Here is a 22,041-nt window from a genome sequence, read left to right as displayed (position 1 = left end):
TTAGCAGCTCGTCGTAAAGGAGACGTAATCCTCACGACTGACACATGTCGTCGTAATATAGACGTAAAACAATTCGTCGTAAAGGAGGCGTAACTTTAATTCCTTTGAAGAAGTTTTTTATTGGACGTAACAATTTGACATTATGTCATCGTAAATATGACGACGAATAAACATCGACAACTGTTTTTAAAAGGTCGTAATATTTACGACTATATTGCATCGCATTTCGATGTTAATTAGTCGTAATACGTCGTACGTTATAATATAATATATATAATATAAAATAAAATATATTTATTGGTAACATTAATTATAAATTTAAAATATTAAGAAATTGAGATGAAATTTTAAAATATTTTTAAATTTGGAAAATTCTAACGAAAAATATAATATATCATAAAACATCCAAAATGTTATAATATCGAAAATAAAAAACATTAATACATAACCGAAACAAAATCTAATTATTAAGGTTGATGTCGTCAAAGATCTCGGCACTATGGTGAACAGACCATTACTCCAAATCCACCTGCTCTTCCGGCGTGGGATCAGGATTAATGGTCGGACGTACATTTTACCACATCGCTGCAAGAGCCGGGTTTGTCTCTGCAAGAACATCGAACATCCCCGCGATGAACCTAATGTGGGTTCTGTTAGCCTGGTTGTCTGCCCGAAGCTCCGAAATGACTCGGTTGGCAGCTGTCAAATCTATCTGGAGCTGCGAATCATCCTGCATTTTCGCCGCATATTCAGCTCTTGCACTCGGGACATTGTTGGTCTTTTCGTTTATTGAGATCATTAGTTGATATTCCAGGTATACCTTCTTTAACTTGAGCCACAAAATCGATGTTTTAATAATTGATCATCATTATTAATTAATAGTGTAATATTACAATAAGTATAAATATAGAGTGAAAACAATTTTAATTTGTATCTTTCGAATAACTGCATCTCCTCGTAGTTAAGGAGTATATATGTGTGGGCACTGTGAGCGTCTTCTGTACTCGGCCACCAAACTTCTTTTAGTTTCCCACCTAGACGTCCAATCAGACAGATTATGTCTGGAACATCTTTAATAATATATCTCGGCATAACACCACCGTTATCATATCTGGTTGGAGCCCTTTTTCGTGTACGGACTTGTGACCCAAAGTAGTTCGAGGTGTAGTGAGATGTTTCCTCATTCAAACTCCCAGCAACAATTGAACCACCCTTGCAAGATTTTTTGCTTTCCCTTTCAAATGTTTCATGGATCACTCGTAAGGATACATCCATCCATTATGCACCGATCCACGAAGCAATGCCTCATACGGGAGGTGGACAACTAGATGTTCCATGACGTCAAAAAAATGATGGAGGAAAAAATTTCTCCATATTGCACAATAAGATCGGGATATTCTCATCAAGTTGTCCGATGACATCTTCAGTTAAGGTATGTGAGCTTAAATCTCTAAAAAAAAGCTCCAATACCTACAATTAACATGTGCAAACATAATTAATAAGATAAATTATGTATTTATGTTTTCTACATTAATTAAGAAGTAACTGTAAGTTTGTGTATAATAGGTAGAGCTCAATGCCTTCCTTGTATTATTAAGGACTCTATATATAGCTTTACATAGTAAACCCTAATCCTATACAAGGGTATATTCGTATGTCTATATATATGTTCTAACACACCCCCTCAGTCCGAGCGGGAGGTTCACGTACGCTCAGACTGGACTTGAACTCGAGGAAGAGTGGCGATGGGAGTCCTTTTTTGAAGATATCGGCATACTGCATCGAAGACGGGACATGTAAGACCCGTACTTGTCCAAGTGCAACTTTCTCTCGGACAAAATGTATGTCAAGTTCAACATGTTTTGTCCGCTGGTGCTTTACAGGGTTCGTCGAGAGATACACGGCACTTACATTGTCGCAGTAAACAATGGTTGCACGGTGAAGTGGATACTTTAGCTCAAGGAGAAGATTTCGTAGCCATGTTGCTTCAGACACTCCATTGCCAACACCTCTATATTCAGCCTCAGCGCTATATCTGGATATTGTGTTTTGACGCTTAGAGGACCATGAGATGAGTGTGTCACCCAGAAAGACACAGTATCCGGATGTGTATCTTCTAGTTGTTGGGCAACCAGCCCAATCTGCATCTGTGTAGACGATCAAACTTGTAGGAGCTGATCGGTTGAGTTGCAGACCATGCGATATTGTTCCTTTGACATACCGAAGAATGCGTTTTAGTGCGTTGAAATGTGATTCCCGAGGGTCATGCATGAATAAGCAGATTTGTTGGACTGCGAAGGACATGTCAGGTCGAGTGAATGTGAGATACTGCAATGCTCCAGCGAGGCTGCGGTAGAGCTTTGGATCCTTAACAGGTGGTCCATCATCAGCTGCTAGTTTTGCTTTTGTGTCTACTGGTGTCAAACATGGGTTGCAGGCACTCATGTTTGCTCGGTTGAGAATATCTGCGGCATAATTTTGTTGCTGCAGGAAGAGTCCAGAAGAGTTTCGCTTGACCGCAATACCGAGAAAATAGTGAAGCTGCCTGAGGTCAGTCATCTCAAATTCGGAGCTCAAAGCTTGAACGATTTTGGTGACAAGCTGTTGAGATGATGCTGTGAAGATTATGTCATCTACATATAGTAGAAGATACGCCATATACAAGCCTCTGCAGAATATAAAAAGAGACGCATCGCTGGAGCTCTGAATGAACCCAAGTTTGCGTACAAACGTGGTGAAACGATTGTACCATGCCCGTGGTGCTTGTTTAATCCCATAGAGTGATTTCTTGAGAAGGCAGACATGGTTAGGTCGTTTAGGATCAACAAACCCAGGCGGTTGATGCATATAAACAGTCTCTTCAAGATCGCCGTGTAAGAAGGCATTTTTGACATCGAGTTGGTGAAGAGGCCAGTCCCGAGCAAGAGCAAGGTCCAACACCATTCGTATTGTCGCAGGTTTCACAACCGGGCTAAATGTCTCATCACTGTCGACGCCTACTTCCTGTGATTTGCCATTTCTGACTAATCGTGCTTTGTGGGGAACAATGTTCCCTTCTGCATCAAATTTGTGCCTGTAAAGCCACATAGAACGAATCACATTAGTAGCAACAGGCCACGGTACTAAAGACCACGTTCCACTTTTAATTTGAGAGTCATATTTCATTTGCATGGCTGGATTCCAATTGGGATCCTTTAAAGCTTGGACATGGGAGGTAGGTAGGGGTGACATAGCTGCTGTGTGGAGACACAATTGTACCTGTGGTTTGACTATGCCGCTTTTGCTTCGTGTCACCATAGGGTGAGTAGGCTGAGCAGGTGGCAGTGGAGCCGTTGGTGCTGCAGGCGTTTGTGTTGTTTCCATTGAGAGCCGTGGGATCAGTGGAGGTAGATCAAGAGGTAGAGGATCAAAGACAGCGACCGGAGACTCTGTTGTTGATGGAGCCAGGGGAAAGACCATTTCGTCAAATGTAACATGTCGAGAGAAGATTATCTTTCTTGTTTTCAAGTCAAGGCACCTGTAGCCTCTATGATCTGATGGGTATCCAAGAAAGGCACAATCAGATGCTCGGTGAGAAAGTTTGTGACGTGATGTTGCGTACAAGTTAGGGTAGCACAGGCACCCAAAAACTCAGAGGTGATGATATGTTGGTGCTCGAGCAAACAGAGTTGTGTACGGAACCTTGTCACCAATTGACTTAGATGGAAGGATGTTGAGCAGGTGTGTGGCTGTATGTAGCGTCTCAACCCAGAATTGTGGTGACATGTGTGCCTGGAAGTGCAGGGATGGTATGAGATTGTTGATCGTTCTTAACATCCGCTCAGCGCGCCCATTTTGTTGTGATGTGTGCGGGCATGAGAAGTGAAGACTGGTGCCTTCAGACGCAAGATGATCCAGAAAGACACGATTGTTATATTCGCCGCCGTTGTCGCATTGTAATGCTTTAATTGTACACTTGAATTGATTACGGACGTAAGCAGAAAAATACAAGTACTTGGCAAACGTTTCGCTCTTTTTCCGAAGAGGGTATGCCCAAACGAAGTTAGAAAACTGATCAAGAAAGATAACATAATATTTCATGACCCCAAAACTTGAGACAGGAGATGTCCAAATATCTGAGTGCACAATGTCGAAAGCTGCAGAAACACTCGAAGTAGAAGATTTAAAAGGCAAGCGAACATGTTTTCCTAACTGACACGCATGACACAATGTTGTCAAGTCGGCCTTATTATACGTAACAGAACCAGCGGAAGATAGAGAAGATAAAACTGAATTTCCTGGGTGACCGAGACGACGATGCCAAATCAAAGCACTTGTTGTCGAAGCAGCTAATGCGAGTGGTGTGGCCTCGTTCGTAGGAGTCATCGAGTACAGCGGGCCAGAGCTATTGTACCGGAGCAGCTTGGTCTTGGTTTTCAGATCCTTTACACAAAAACCATACGGGTCAAACTCAACTGAACAATGATTGTCAATGGTGAAGCGTCGAACTGAAACAAGATTCTTAACAAAAGATGGACACACCAACACATGGTTAAGATGAAGAGGATGATGTTTTGGACCAATGATCCCATTTCCAAGTTGTGTAACTCGTGAAAGGGATCCATTACCAACCATGACTAATGGATTGACACTCGAATTAAAAGTGGAACGAAGTGTACCTGGCTGAGCCGTTATGTGATTAGTCGCTCCTGAATCCATGTACCACGTTGAGTCCACCGGGTTTTGTAGTGTCATTGTGTTGAATGCATTGGTGAGTTCCGCTGGGAGATATTGTGGCTGAGTCATCGGTTGTGTGAACGTCTGAACTCCGTGTGCCATGTGGGCTTCGGTTCTTGGTTGTGTGACATAGGGACCAAGGATACTGGTACGAGGAGGCGCATATTGGTGTTGTGGAGGATAGTAAGTAGGAGGAGCTGACGGAGGGCCGTATTGCGGGTATGACCATGGGGAAGGTCCATAGTTCCATGCTTGCGGTGGATAGCTGTATTGTTGATTCCACAAGTTGTAGTTGCATCTGCGGCCGCGATTGTGTCGTCCTCCTCGTCCCCTGTTTTTTTATCCTATGTCTTGGTGTCCGTTGGATTGATTGTTGTGTCGTTGTTGTTGGTCTTGATCAGAACTATTGTACAACATAGTAGGCGCAGATGAGTTTTGAGTGTGCACAGGTTGAGGCTTAACTTGCTTTGCAAGTCGCTTTTCTTCCATGTCAAGCATTGACTGAGCTTTGGTAAATGTTGAGAAAGGAGTTTGATGTTTGATAACGTTGATGATATTATCATACTTCTCTGTCAATCCGTTGAGGAGGTATGCCACAAGAGTGCGTTCCGGAACTGGAGATTCGATGTTTCCGAGTAGGTCGGAGGTTTTCTTGAGTTTTCTGCAATACTCGGTGAGATCGAGATCTCCCATGGTTATTGTTCGCAGCTTATGATCCAGCTCAATGGCACAGACTTCTTTGTTGTCGCGAAACAAGTTCTCGATTGAGAGCCATAACTCTCGAGCTGTGCAATTGGTTTTGAGAACAGTTTCAAGTATCGTTTCAGAGATCGTGCCATAAATCCACATCTTAACGAGTCCGTCTCGTTCGCGCCACTGTTTCTCAGTTGTTGGTGTTGGAGAGGAGGAGCCGTCGATGTGATCCGCAACTCCAAACGTGAGACAGTGAGTCTCGAAAAGCTCTCTCCATGTATCATAGTTGAGCTTTTGGAGGTCAAGGATGATTGGGACATATGCCCGGATCTGGTTGATCCCAAAGGGTTTGTCATTACCCGTTAAAGCTATCGAGAGGAAAGGGGAATAAGACAATAAGGAGAAGGAAGAAGAAAGCGTAAGAGAAGAGAAGAGAGGGGAAAAGAAAACGTGAAGAGAAAGAAAGATATTTGACGGCTAGGGTTAAACCCGCTCTGATACCATGTAAGTTTGTGTATAAGAGGTAGTGCTCGATGCCCTCCTTGTATTATTAAGGACTCTATATATAGCTTTACATAGTAAACCCTAATCCTATACAAGGGTATATTCGTATGTCTATATATATGTTCTAATAGTAATGCGTTTATTACCCGCAAGTGCTTCGTGAACATTTTTTGGAAAGAACTCCGCAAATGTAAATGGTAGAAGTCGTTGCATAAACACATGACAGTCATGACTCTTCATCCCTGAACATTTATGCCCCTGTTCAACACATCTTGATAGATTTGATACGTATCCATCTGAAAACTTCACATCTGAGGTCACCCACTTGAACAACGCCGCTGTTGCTTCTGCTGACAATCTGAAAATAGGAACCGGAATTTTCCCATCGTCGTTAATATGCAGCTCACTCCTAGAACATAATGCATGCAAATCCAACCTTGAGTTCTTGTTATCTTTTGTCTTCCCGGGGACGTTCAATAATGTATTGATGATGTTGTCAAAGAAGTTCTTCCCTATGTGCATCACATCAAGATTGTGTCATAGAAGCAGATCCTTCAAGTATGGTAGTTCCCAAAATATACTCTTTTTGTGCCAATTATGTTGTGTCCCGTAACCATCACCCATATTTGCAGTAGTATGCCAATTACCTCATTTACTGGCTGTTTCTTCTGCACCATAGTAATCAATATCTTTCTTGATTTCCTCTCCAGATAAATAAGGTGGTGCATTGTCCCGTACAACCACTTTTGACCTGAACAATGTCTTGTTTCGTCGGTATGTATGGTTAATGGGAAGAAATCTACTATGACAATCAAACCAAGACGTCTTCCTACCATGCTTCAGCTGAAATGCACATACGCTTCCCATACAATAAGGACAAGCTAGTATCCCATGCGTAGTCTAACCTGATAACATCTCATATGCAAGAAAGTCACTGATGGTCCACAGAAGAACTGCTCGCATTGTAAAATTTTTTTTCGTCAATCATATGTCTGCGCCCCAGTTCACCACAATTCCTTCAATTCTTCTATCAGAGGTTGTAGGAAAACATCGAGAGACCGCTTCGGATGCTTAGGCCAATGTATCAATATACTCATGAAAAGAAATTCTCTTTCCATACACATCTCTGGTGGAAGGTTGTATGGCGTCAGGATGACTGGCCAAAGCGAGTACTGTCTTCCAGGCATTCCAAAAGGACAAAATCCCTCTGTGCATAATCCAAGATAAACATTTCGAATGTTGCTTGCAAAATTTTTGTGAACCTAATTCAAGTGTTTCCACGCTTTTTCATCTGACGGTTGATTGATCTCGCCCTCCTTCTGAGTATGTTCGGCATGCCATATCATCGCTGCTGCAGTTTTTTCTGATTGATATAATCTCTTTAGTCTATCCGTAATAGGGAAGTACCAATCCGCTGGTACGGTACCCTATTCCGCTCACGTCCTTCTGGTTTATATCGTGGCTTCTTGCAAAATTTACACTCCAACAATTCTGCATCTTCCCTCTAGTAGATCATACAATTTTCTATACACACATCTATCATCTCCGAAGGTAAGCTAAGACTATGAGCAAGTTTCTGAATCTCATAATAAGATTCAGCACACAAATTATCTTCTGGCAAATACTCTTTAAGCAACTCAGCCCACGCATCCATACAAGCTTCAGGTAAGTTATGATCATCCTAGCTGCCAATGATAATTTAGAAAAACCTTCTCTACAACCTTCGTAAATTGGCTGATTAGCTGCAGCTAGCATTTCATAAAATATTTTTGCCTCCAAGTTAGGCCCTTCTACATTTTCTACTTCCTCTATTATTGATGTAGTTTCACAAAATGCATATGTAACCATATCATGCGTCCTATCATGATCTACCATCTGATCCTCCAGAGGGATTTCAGAATGCAAATGACTCGGTTCATCTCTGTTACCAACATTTTCAACCTGATTACTACTACTAGCTTCATTCCTACTATCACCCTCTCCATGGTGAAACCAGATGTAGTAATGTGGAGTAAATCCTCTATTTACTATATGTTTCCAAACTGTTTCACTCTGAGCAAACTTGGTATTCTTGCATTTACGACAGGGACAAAACATTTTACTTGTTTCTTGCATGAGAGATGTATTTTCTGCCTGGTACATGAATGTTTATGCTCCGTTGAGAAATTCACTTGTCACTCTTCCTGCAGAATCTTTGTGTGTGCATACATCCAACTCCGAAACTCATAGATATCTCGAGACATTTTTAAATTTTTTTTTGTTTTTTTTTTTGTTTTTCTGTGCATTTGAGAATGAGAGCGAGGAGAGCATATTTATAAGAAAATTTCGATTTTGGTAGGTGGGAATGTTACGACTAATTTATGTTACCATAAACTTTACTACTAATTTACAACTGCATTCCTCGTAATAAGGTCGTTAATTAGATGGAAAATATTATATTTAAAATAGACGTAATTTACCGACGTGTTTACGACGAAACCAATGGTCATCGTAATCTAGTCGTATAATTATGACTAATTTACGACGAAGACTTTTTGTAGCAATTCTACGACTAGATCGTCGTTAAAAAAACGTTACTTTACGACGAAAACATTTGGTAGCAAATTTATGTCTACTTTACGATGACATTTACGTCTACTTTACGATGACATTATATGTCGTCCTAACTAACGTTGACGTAAACATCATGTTACATTACGACGACACTATTGTAGTCGTAACTCTTGGTCGTTATGACCACGTTTTCTTGCAGTGAATGCATCAAAATGGTTTTAAAAATCTAAGTGCTTGTGGCTCGAAGTGATGAAATAGAATAGAATGTAAAATTGATAGAAAACGACATCACTAGAGCATGAGATGGGATTTATGTGTTATTTACCCAAAAAGAAAAAGAAAAAGATAATATGAATACTGTAGTGGTGTCTAGGTTTCGGAGTTACATCAACAATTTGGAATATTACGTGACATCATCATGAGTATTCTCCGTTGTCTTTTCTCGCCACAGATTTCGTAACCAACTCGTCCACAAACTCTTGAAAGTTCCTATCCGATGATCCACCGTACGCCACGGCTGCCTCCGCTTCTTCCTTCCACCTCCGCGCGCTTTCTCTAAGCTCCACCGCCTTTTCCCCAACGGTGGCCTCAAGCAGCTTCTCCGACACAACCTCCCTCAGAACAATCTTCTCCTCAGCCGCTCCGCGACCAAGTCTCACTCCTGTCTTGAAAACATCAACCAAGTACACAGCATCAGTAACCTGATCTCCCCACATCGGAAAACAGACCATGGGAACTCCCGAAGACAGAGCCTCCATTGTCGAGTTCCATCCGCAGTGACTTAAGAAGCAAGCAACCGCAGGATGAGCCAACACTCTCTCTTGAGGACACCATTCAACGATCTTCCCTTTCTCTTCAAGCTCAGGAGGCAAAACATATGGTTTCACGCTTGACCCTTCCATAGGAGGCCGAACCACCCATAAGAACGACAAACCAGAACTCAAAACACCATGAGCGATCTCCTCGAACTGCTCTTGCTTTAAGTGGACTATAGTCCCAAAGGAAATATAGACGACTGAGGATGGTTCTCTCGAGTCGAGCCACTCCATGCAGTCACTCGCTGGGGCAGAGATGTCTCCCTTAACGTCAGAGCTTATGGTTTGAGCCATCTTGAAGAGAGGACCGAGAGGGCTAAACTTGACTTGAGGACAAAGGTTAGACATGTGGTCAATGATCTCTTTTTCTAGTTCTTGAAAAGTGTCGATGAAAACAAAGAGAGGCTTGTGGTTTTCAAGTCGCTTGAGCAGGTCTAAAATGACTTCTCCATAAGCTGCAAAGGGAGATGAAGGGTGAAGGAAGCTTGGGATCTCGTCATGCTTCAACAACGGTAAGCTTGGGATTTCAACGTTAATCTCCGGCTCAGTTTTGGTCGGAAACTTAACTAACCGGTGGTGGTAATAATAATAAGCGGTGAGACAAGCGCAAGACTGGACCCAAAGAACAGCCGAAGGGATAAGAAGCTCATCAGCCACGTCACACACCCACGGCACAAAAGCGTTGTTTATAAGACACCTCACAGGTTGCTTTTCCTCTTGCTCGTTTCTCTTGATGAGGTTCTTGATCTCCCGTTTTCCGACAAGTTCAAGGTGTGGTCGGAAGGCTTGGAAGTTGGTTCTTTTTTCGTCATCGTCTGCTAACCCATCGTTGAAGAACTCGAACCGGAGGAAACCTAAACCGACCGGTTTGAGCACGCCGTCTTGAATCTTGTTGGCTTGACGCATCTTCTCTCCCCATGGCTGCTCTGTGGTGACAAAGGTGACCAGTAGGCCTTTCGAAGCTATGAGCTTTCCGAGACGAAGTAGAGGGTTTATGTGACCTTGGCCTGGGAAAGATACGAGCATCACATGCTCAAGAGACGGTTCCATCGATTTTTATTTTCCTTATGGAAACTAGAAACTGATTTTATTTTCTTAAAACAATGCAAAGGTGGATTATTTAAGGTGAGCGCATACTGCTTCTCTAGCTTTACCATGATAGTAGATTAAGACCAGCCGTGCGGAGCATTATATATATAAATTATTTTATGTATTTTATGTATTTATTTATTATAAAATAATAAATATATATTGAATAACTAAAAGTCAGTAACTATTATATATATAATTAAATTGGTGCAAACATATAAATCAATTTTATTAATCCAAACAATATTTTTTTTCTATTTGATAGGATTTATAATTAAATATAAAAGATATTAACATACATAGTATATTTTTAATATTATTGTTTATTAAATGATGTTTTTCTATTCATATGGGTTTTTTTTTATCATTTGTATCTTTTATAGCAAAAACTTTAAATTACGGATAACAAAACTTTCATTGTGGGATTAACAGTTTTAGTAATTTATATTTTTTTTTAAATTAAGTTTTCAATATTTGTTCAAAGCTTTTATCAAAAACAAAATTCAAAGTAAATTTAGAAATTAAAATACTTTAGTATTTTATATGTCATATAGTTTAATTTAAAACTATATATATATATATATATATATATATATTTAATCTTAATAATTAATTAAATTAGACTTTTTACTTATATGATTTTATAATCATTTGTATTTTGTCATAAAAAAATTTTTAAACCATGGATCACAAAAATTGAATGTGAGGCTGTTAACAGTTTTAGTAATTTATAGTCGTTTTAAAAAATTCAAAAATATACATATACAGAAAAATCTAAAATTTATTATATGGTTAATGTGATTGTTTTAATTTATTTTAATAATTTTAAATTAAACAAATATGCATGATAGAAGATACACTAATTTTTATCAATTCTTTATTATTCAAAATCATTAATTGTCATATATATTTTAGCCATATTAAGCAATTTCGTAACTTTTGTTTAAAGAAATAGTAAAGAATATTTATAATGAATTTTTGGCTAGCTTAATAGAAATTTTTTATTATATAATTAGATAGAAGTTTATCATAGTGATGACATGTGGTTTCAAAAAAAAAATTGTAATGTTTCTCAATTAATATATAGGAGATATTGAGTGTGAAAAACAATACACAACGTAAACAATACTATTATGAGAAATTGGCAAATATAACCATGAAGAAAAAATTAATTAGGCAAATGACCCTAGCAACTAAATGGCTAGGATACACAATATATATTTGTATTAATTGCAATTATACCCCTCGGTATAAGCATATGTAGTGGTTTTGTTTTTTTTTTGTTTTTTTTTTATTTTCTTGTATAATGTTTTCCCGTCTAATCTTATTTATCTTCTAGATTCTTTAAAAAAAAATTATTCAGATTTATAAAATACTCACAAAAATATAGATTTTTTCCTATTTATGATGTGTTTTGAAAATTTTATATATTGTAACATTTGATATATAATGTTAATGTAAGAAAATCGAGTTATAAATTCTATACTATATCGTAAATTCATATAATATAGTCTAATTTCTACTTCAAATGATATCCTATATTTAAATATATAGATTAGATATTCTTCGGAACGTCTCAAGACCGTCTACCACTTGATCTTAGAAGATGGGCGTCGACAAAAAAAAAGATTGGATAATTTTATATAAATTGATTTGTCTTGAGTTTTAACTCAATCAAAACTCTACATCTTCTCTCATATTTTCTATATTTTCATTTTGTTCTCTCTTCGAACAACCAATATGTAATTGGTTATAATATATTGTAAATACTACATACTATTCTATTTTAGTGATACAATATAGTTCTTTACAATATATTTTTCTATTTCATCTTTCTCCATCTTTTTCTTCTCTTCATTCCTTCTTATTCTCCTCATTCTTCTTGTCCTTCTTTTTTTTCCTCTTCTTTTTTCAGGTTGACTAGGGCAAGTTATAGTGGAAAATTGTAATATATTTTGGCCTTTATTGTGTTCCATGAGTTGGGTGTTTTCATTTTGCTTGGGTTGACTAGTACAGTTATTAAGACAATTATGTTTACTAATATGCTATTTGATAAATGTATTATTTTACTATTTGTCAAATCACTACAAGAAAATAGCGATATTCTGACGGACATTCCGACGGAAAATGAAATCCTCGGAATATCCCGAGGAATTTCCGAGAAATTTCGAGGAAACACAAAATTTGGTTTCCTCCGAATTTCCTCGGAATATACTGACGGAATTCCGAGGAAATATCAATCCGTCGGAATATTCCGAGGAAATTCCGAGGAAATATATTTTCCTCGGAAAAAACCGATGAATTCCGAGGAAATATTAGAGCCGTTGGAGAGCCGTTTGAGGATTTTACATAATTCCGAGGAAATTCCGACGGACTAGCCGTTGGCGTCGGAATTCCGTCGGAATTTCCTCGGTTTGTCAGCAGGATTTAACCTATAAATACAAGCTCCTCTTCCTCTTCATTCACTCCATATCTTCATCCTCCCTCTTACTCTATTTACACACGAATTTGATTCATAAAAATATGTCTTCTTCAAATTATTTTCGTTCTTGGATCGATCGACCTCATTTGGATCCGAACACGAGATTGCTTACGGAAGAATACCAACGAGGTATAACCGAATTCATGGGGTTAGTTCACCGACAACCGGAAGCAAAAACAGGTAAGTTAAGATGTCCTTGATCTAATTGTAAAAATAGAAAGGTTATTAAAGAGTGGGATGTTTGGACTCATCTATATTTGAGTGGGTTTACACGAAGTTACAAAATTTGGTATCATCATGGGGAAACTGATTATGAACATGGTAGTACTAGCGAACCTCAGCCAGCGGTTAGATTAGAAGAACCAATTAGAACGGATGTAGATTATGGTGTAGGTACTGAGCAGATGGTAAATGATCATTTTAGAGGGGAAGATTTACCCAATGCACAAGCTAGGAGATTTTATGATATGTTGGATGCTGGAAAGCAACCATTGTACGAAGGTTGCAGAGATGGTCATTCAGCTTTATCATCTGCTACAAGATTGATGGGCATTAAAACAGATTATAATTTGGCTGAAGACTGTGTGGATGCGATTGCTGATTTTGTAAAAGGTATTCTACCCGAGGATAATGTAGCTCCTGGTTCATACTACGAGGTTCAGAAACTCATAGCTGGTCTTGGTTTATCGTATCAAGTAATAGATGTATGCAGCGACAACTGCATGATTTATTGGAGGGCGGATGAACAGCGGGTTACATTCAAATTTTGTGGGAAGCCTCGTTATAAAGATACGAGTGGAAGAGTTCCAGTGCCATATAAAAGGATGTGGTATTTGCCTTTGACGGAAAGGTTGCAGAGGTTGTATATGTCTGAACGCACAGCGCAACCAATGAGATGGCATGCGGAGCACTCAACAGATAGTGAGATCAGACATCCTTCAGATGCAAAAGCGTGGAAGCATTTCCAATCAAAGTATCCCGACTTTGCGTATGAGAAAAGAAATGTCTACCTTGGATTATGTACTGATGGTTTCAGTCCGTTTGGCAAGAGTGGAAGACAGTATTCTCTATGGCCCGTCATTCTTACACCATACAACCTACCCCCAAACTTGTGCTTGCGACGAGAGTTTTTGTTTCTCTCGATTCTCGTTCCCGGACCAGAGCATCCTAAGAGATCACTTGATGTGTTTCTTCAGCCACTAATATATGAGTTGCAACAACTATGGGCTCAAGGTGCTGAAACATACGATGTTTCGTGTAAAGAAAACTTTCAAATGCGGGCAGTACTAATGTGGACAATAAGTGATTTTCCAGCATATGGTATGTTGTCTGGATGGACAACGCATGGAAGGCTATCATGTCCATATTGTCAAGATAACACTGATGCTTTCCAACTAAAACACGGAAGGAAAACGTGTTGGTTTGACTGTCACAGGAGATTCCTACCACCTGATCATCCATATCGTAGGAGTAGGAATTTGTTTACGAAGAACAAGAGGGTGTTTGACAGTCCACCTCCGGAAATTTGTGGGAAAGATTTGAAGATACAACTAAGAGATTTTGGTGCAGTGGACATGAGCGTTTTCCGGTAGATGCTGTTGGAGAACTACATAACTGGCACAAAAAAAGTATTTTCTGGGATTTGCCATACTGGGAGGATCATCTTTTAAGGCATAATTTAGATGTCATGCATATTGAGAAGAACTTTTTTGACAATCTCATGAACACGATCCTTAATGTTCAAGGTAAAACAAAGGATAATTTGAAGTCAAGACAGGATTTAGTCGATATATGCGCTCGTTCAGAACTTCATGTTGATGAGAATGGTAGGGCTCCTTTTCCCATATACCGACTTGATGCAGAGGGAAAAGATGCGTTCTTTGATTGGATTTCAAACGATGTGGAATTTCCAGACGGTTAAGCATCTAATTTGCGTAACTGTGTCGACAGAAAGGAAGGAAAGTTTACTGGCTTGAAAAGCCACGATTGCCATGTAATGATGCAGCGCCTCCTTCTGTTTGCCTTCAAGGAACTATTACCACGAAATGTTCATGAAGCAATTGCAGGGATAAGTGGTTTCTTCCGCGATTTATGCACGAGATCAGTGACTCTTGAAGGTATTGAAAATTTGAAGACTAACATAGCCGTGATTCAGTGCAACCTAGAGAAGATATTTCCTCCTTCATTTTTTGATGTTATGGAGCATCTTGTTATTCACCTGGCAAGAGAATTGGAACTTGGTGGTCTTTGTGCAGTATAGATGGATGTATCTGTATGAGCGGTATATGTTACATTTGAAGAAGATGGTGAAAAATTTAAGTAGGGTGGAAGGTTCTATAGTCGCACAGATGATCAATGAAGAAACTTCAAACTTTGCCGAGTACTACTTTCCAGCAGAAGTTCAGACCAAAAACAGAAGACCTGTTCGGCATGATGATAGAGGCGAACGGGCAACATATCCTGTTACGGTTCCAGACATTTTCACAGACGTTGGGCGACTTAGCAAAAAAACCAAAGGACCGTCGACTTACTGAGCAGGAGCGCAGTCATTTGCAAACATATTTGCTCACCAACTGCGAAGATGTTCTTAAATATGAGAGGTAAATAAATTAGCTTACAAATTTTTATTTTAACAAGTTGAAATTTAAATCTTAATTAATTATATTATTGTCATCATATGTACAGGATTTTCATGGCAGAAAAGCGGTTCGAATATAGATACGCCACAGAGGACGAACTAGAAGAAATGAAGCAGAGAGATTTTGCTAGATGGATGTTTATTTATGTGAGTGCTTTAAACAAATTAAAATATCATTTATCACATATTTATACTAATTCACATTTATTGATATAACATATATATGTGCTATTAATAGGTGTCTGCTGGTTTGGCCAGAGGTGAAACATTTGACGATTGGATACGCGAGATGGTCGTTGGACCAAACTTTGTTGTGAAGTCATATCCGAGATTTTGTACTCGAGGATATGCATTCACAACTCAGAAGAGGAGACGTTCGAGTACGACTTATGATGCTGGCGTTTGTTCTGCATCAGGAGATGATGTATACTACGGACACATACATGAGATTTTGGAAATAAAGTATTTGGGCATGGTTGGATTGCGCTGTACTGTTTTCTATTGTGATTGGCACGACAACACTCCAGATCGAGGTGTGAGAACAGATGCATTTGGTGTTACATCAGTAAATTCGAGGCGAAAGCTGCAATATTATGATCCTTTCATTCTTGCTTCTCAGGCCGATCAGGTAATTAAATGTTAATTATTCAGAATGATTCATCATCATGTGTATTAATTTATAATTTTTCTAAACGTTACAGGTTTGTTATATCAAGTACCCCCGGGTAAAGAACAGAGATGATCCATGGGTTACTGTTACAAGACTCAACCCGAGAGGCCGAGTTCAGGGAAGTTCTGAGCTGGAAGACCCACTACAACCAAGCACATCCGGCAACTTAAGTGCAGCAGAAGATTTAGCTGGAGTTGCCTTGTAGTCGATTTAACCTACTTCGGAGAGGAAGCCGTCGTTCACATAGAGGATGAACCAGTGATTGGAGAGTTTCACCAAGATCCAGATTCAGATTCATCTAGTGATGATGACTCGGAAACAGAATTCCATTGATTTTTTTTTTTTTTAAAAGAAATACCGAGGAAATTCCGAGGAACACTTCATATAACCTCTTTCCTCGGATATTAGTTATTTGGTTTATCTAGCAAGGCAAAGCTGAATACGAATTAAAAACTACTCAAAACACAACCAAATAAAGAAACCATGTAAAAGATATAGGAACTCATAATTAAGAAAAAAAATAAAATAAAAAATTAAGTTCAAAACTAAGTTCAAAATTAACCGAAAAAAAACATATTCCTACTCCTCGTCTCCTGCTCCAGATGTTCCTACATCTTTGGCTCTCTTAGACCTCTTTCTTACCCTGTGTGTACCACTCGAACCCGAACCAGAGCTGGATGGAGAGTTGTCCCGATGAACTACATCATCCTTTTGGCAACGACACGGCCTGATACGTGAAATGGCAGCCCAGATCTTGTGTAGCATGTCGTTGTTTGTCTTTATGCTCTGATCTCTCCAATGTTGTTGCTGGCGCGAAGTGGCGTTCGGTGGAAGCTCTTGCAGCTTGTACTGGCTGGAGTCTGATGGGAGTAACTGATGGGGTTGTGAATCATCTGGAATGGCTTGTGCAGCCTCATCTTCTCCTTCTTCATCATCCACGGCCTTGCCTTTGGTCTGATATTTTTGCGTGAAGAAGGATGGTTTGTCTACTAGTGCGGTAGCAGGGGGTAGGAACTCAACTGCAGCGTCTGAAAGTAGAGCAGTCAGGCCGGTCTGAGGCAGGTGGCAGTAGAGTGTTTTCTTCGCTCGGTCCTGGAATACGTAGACGTAAGGACCATCCCGATGGATCCTCGAGTGGGGACCAGCTATGAACTCCTTACTTACTAGATTTTTTACATCCAGGTAGTTCCATGCAATTTTGTTCGATCTGTCCAGTCCTACCTGATGGTTCTCGCAGTCTACACCCACATGTTTAAGGATCCGAGTAATCACTGCACCAAATCCACATGCACGGCTCTTGGATTTGGTTACTTTCCCCTTGTATCCTGCTAAGTTTGCGGCCAGCACCGCTCCCATGTTGAAGGCAGTAGCAGGTGGGAATGTAGAGTTTCCAAATGCCGGTAGCAAATGCCTCACACCTTGGTACAGGAGGCACAACTCCCATTGCGTGACTGATGCGGCTGTGGTTGTCCCGTATAGCAATGAGCCAATGAGGCGTGTGGCATATCTCAGTACTGGGCTCCGGATAAGTGACTCCTTTGCCTGAGAAGATCTATAAACCCCTGTGCCAATCGTTTCCCAGAAGTTCAACAGCTCTGAAGTCCAATAAAGACCAGATGTCCTCTCCCCTGCACTCAATCCAAATAATCCGCAGAGGTCTGTGAAAGATACCTCAAAGTATTTTTTCTGCACTACGAATGCCAAAAAACCTTCCTGATGGCTATCATCGGGATGGCTGACGTATGCGGATGCTATGAACTGGCGTACCAACTCCGGATAAGTGGGTTCGTTGAGGTTGCATAGTTGGCCTAGACCCATGTTCTGGAACAGCCCTTCAATGTCTGATTTGATTCCCAATATTGTAATCGTCTCAGGACATGCTAGTTGTGTAGCCGGAACGGCTACCTTCTTCATGTTGTTGTAGTGGGTGGTATCAGACTTATCCCAGTTCTTTGGCCTTTGCTTCTCTCGCTGAGACGAACCCTCTTCTTGTGTGTTCTTCTTTGCTGATGTTTTCGGGCGGTTCATTCTCTACAAAATAGAATCTTTGAAACAAGTGAGTATGCAGTATATGTTTTGATAAAAAACAAGCGAGTTGTGATAAACAAAAACCAAATTGAAAAAAATTCTCAATCCCTAAATCATCTCAAATCCTGTTCCAAACTCGTTGATCACAGACAATTGTGTTCTATTTGGTGTTTAGACATATGTTTCATACATATTTGATCAAGGAATCAACACGGAAATAAGAAATTCACAAAACCCAAAAAATTGCTCAAGAACACGATCTGAGAATGTGGAGATTCGCGGAGTATACCTGTCTTAGGGTGAAAACGAGTGTAGGAATCAGGTAGAGCTCGAAAAATCAAGGGGAATAGAGCCCAAAATTGTTTAAATCGGATGATTATAGAGAGAGAAAAAGGGGGGGGGGGGGAGGAGGTCGGATTATAGGGGAAATCGGAGGGGATGAGAGTTCTGAGGTTTAGATCCAAAAAGGTCGGGTTTTGCCTTATAATTCTGTTCGCACACGCATCGATCGATGCGTTTTTTCACATAAACGCATCGATCGATGCGTTTATAACAAAACATACAAGATTTTCCGAGGATATTCCGAGGAAGGCTTCAGATTTTGTTCGATCGATCGATTATACAATCCAATCGATCGATCACATTCTTACGGCTTTCGTCCATCTGGTGATCGATCGATGCGTTTTTCTATACAAACGCATCGATCGATCCATTTATAACAAAACGTACAAGATTTTCCGAGGATATTCCGAGGAAGGTCTGAGATTTTGTTCGATCGATCGATGGTATAATCTAATCGATCGATCACATTCTTACGGCTTTCGTCCATCTGGTGATCGATCGATGTGTTTTTGTACACAAACGCATCGATCGATCCGTTTACAAAAAAACGTACAAGATTGAATCCCCAAACACAAGTTCCTCGGAATTTCCTCGGAATATTCCGAGGGAATTCCGAGGAAACTTTGAGATTTTGTTCGTTCGATCGATTGTGTAATCTAATCGATCGATCACATTCTTACGGCTTTCGTCCATCTGGTGATCGATCGATGTGTTTTGGACAAAAAACGCATCGATCGATTTGTTTATAAAAAAACGTACAAGATTGAAACCCCAAACACTAGTTCCTCGGAATTTCCTCGGAATATTCCGACGGAATTACGAGGAAGAAAAGGGTTTCCTCGGAATAGTCTGAGGAAATTCCGAGGAAATAGGGGTTGTAAACCGAAAAAAACGTTTTGCGGTTTGAATAACACCTATATAACCCTTATTAAGTGTCTTACGTTACTTATGAAGTCTAAAATTTGTTCCTTAACCCTTAATTAACACTTTTCCGATTGTATGAACGAAATCCCACAACATAAGAGAAACACTTAATTATACGTTTTAATGAACGGTATAGGGAATACTTTCAATTAGTTTTGAAATTTGTTATTTCATAGTTTATGCTAATCTATACAAAGAATCCTCAATGGTATACATTACAATTGTATAAGAAATGAAAAACCCAAAAAAAATTGATGTTTTGAAACCCCAAACACTAGTTCCTCGGTATTTCCTCTGAATATTCCGAAGAAATTCCGACGGATAGTAAATTATCCGTCGGAATTTCCTCGGCAAATATTTTCATTTTACCAGGCAAATATTTCGCGAAAATCGAAATTGGAATTCCGACGGAATTCCGACAGAAAATATCCGTCGGACCCTAGGTTTTATAACCACGAGCCACTTCTTCTTCCCCATTTCTCTCTTCTTCCTCTGCGCGACTCCTCTCTTTTTTCTCCGGCGATTTCCCCCTGAAATCCGACGATATCTCCGGCGATCTCCCCCTGAAATCCGACGATATCTCCGGCGATCTCCCCCTTTTCTTAGACAAATCATGTAAGGACTCTATCCCACTCTCTTATGTTCTATTTGTTAGGTTTTTGTGGAGTTTTGATAGATTTTTGTTAAGGTGATTGGTTAGGACTGTGATTTTTGGTTGTATAATAGGTTTAGAATTGTGATTTGGTTGAATAATTTGTTTTGTTGAATTGATTTATAATTTTTTTATAATTTTTTTATTTTTTTGTATTTATAAAATCGATTTTAGTATATAAAATCGATTTTTGTATTTTACAAAACGATTTTTCTATATAAATTCGATTTTTTTGGATTTTACAAAATCTTTTTTGTATATAAATTTGATTTTTTGGATTTTACAAAATATTTTTTAATATCTATACAACTTTTTTTGTGATTAAAAACTATTATTTGGGATTTAAAAATATTTTTAATATATATATATATATTATTAAAACTATTTTTTATTTATTAAAACTATTTTTTTTATTAGAACTATTTTTATATATTTATTAAATATTTTTAATATCTATAAATCTTTTTTTGTGATTAAATTATTTGAGACTTTTTTTTAAAAAAATAATAATTTATATATTTCTGTATTTATTAAATATTTTTTTTTAATTTACAGGTCTCATGATGATCAGATTCGGCCTCGACAGCGTCGTGGTCGTGGTGGTACGGGAAGCCAGTCTCGGGATTCCAGCCATTTTCAGGATTCTCCTTCGCCCCACAGCTCCTACCATACATCTCCCTCTGCTGCACCCGCTCCTGCTCCTCTCGCTCCCGCTGCTGCACCCGCTCCTCCTCCTCCGGGTCCTCCGGGAGTGATGAGTGTTGCGGAGTTGGTTCAACAGCCCGGTCGTGACCATCTTCCGTATCTCACTCCGTATCCACATGGACATGGTCAAACATGGTAATTAAACATTTTTTTTTCTTTAAATTTGGATTCATTATTAACCGTTTGTTCTTTTTATTAGGTTCAACCGATCCGGGAACGGGATCAGCGCATGGATCAACCGTATGATGTACTCGGCCCTCGACAAGGGACATCCGACTTTCACTCACTTTCCTACCGAAAAGCAGGTTCTGTGGTTTCGTCAGTTTGCGGTAAGTATTCTAATTTTTTACTTATATTTTTAATCTTTAATATAAATTTTCTACTAATTGTGTTTTTTTTTCAGCAAGAGTTCAACTGAAATTCCGATGAGACGCTCTTTATCTATCACCACTTCGTCCATAAAGTTATGGACAACTATGGGAAGCAGATCCACTAGTGGAAGAAAAAGTGGGAAATCAATAAGGTTCGATTTAATTTATTAAACAATTTTTTAATTTATTAAACTATTTTTAAATTTAATAAACTATTTTTTTTTTATTAAAAGGTCCCAAAGTTGATGAACGACACGGTCTGGAAGGAGTTGTGTGCGCATTGGGATAAGGAAGAGACGAAAGAAACTTCTTCCACCAACTCCACCAACCGCAGGAGCGACCGTAAAGGGAAGGGCATCTACAAGCATAACTTGGGTGCTCAATCTATTGTCACTCTGGGAGATCGCATGGTAAGTTCAAACGTTTTTTCTTCAATTATTTGAGTTTCAGAATTTTAATTTATTGTGCATTTCTTCTAATTTCTAATGTTTCTTTAATTTATGTTTTTTTTCAAGGCGGAAGAAAATGATGGCGAGCAAGTTGATGATCTCGCCCTAATGAGGATGGCGTATACCAACAAGAAGACCGGCCAGATTGATGACGGTCTTGTGAGGGATGTGGTCGACCTGGTCCAAACTCAGGTGGTAGACGAAGTGTCTCAGCTTCAAACCGAGGATGGCGCTTCGACGGCTTCGACCAACTTGTCCCGGTTTCGAATCAACGAAATCGTTGAATCCGTAAGTTCTTTTTTTTTAAAGTTCAATTCATTTATTTTTTTGTTTAAATTTGTAAATTTGGCTATTTTCTATTCAGTCGGTTCCAAAGAAGAAGGGACGTTTGGTCGGTTTGGGTCGTCGCA

The 22,041-nt window shown here is 39.2% G+C and overlaps 1 protein-coding gene across 1 annotated transcript; it reads right to left on the bottom strand.

Annotated features, from left to right (window-relative positions):
- Positions 1–8,716: 8,716 nt before the first annotated feature.
- On the bottom strand, positions 8,717–10,452 carry LOC106446869 (UDP-glycosyltransferase 84A3). Its single transcript, XM_013888678.3, has one exon. It carries the CDS (start codon positions 10,329–10,331, stop codon positions 8,883–8,885), a length of 1,449 nt encoding a protein of 482 aa, XP_013744132.1. The 5' UTR covers positions 10,332–10,452; the 3' UTR covers positions 8,717–8,882.
- Between the last annotated feature and the right edge of the window lie 11,589 nt (positions 10,453–22,041).

Source organism: Brassica napus, chromosome C1 (genome assembly GCF_020379485.1).
Source record: "Brassica napus cultivar Da-Ae chromosome C1, Da-Ae, whole genome shotgun sequence".
Classification (NCBI taxonomy): Eukaryota; Viridiplantae; Streptophyta; class Magnoliopsida; order Brassicales; family Brassicaceae; genus Brassica; species Brassica napus.
The sequence above is the reverse complement of the archived record's forward strand: the minus strand, read 5'-3'. Positions and strand labels throughout refer to the sequence as shown.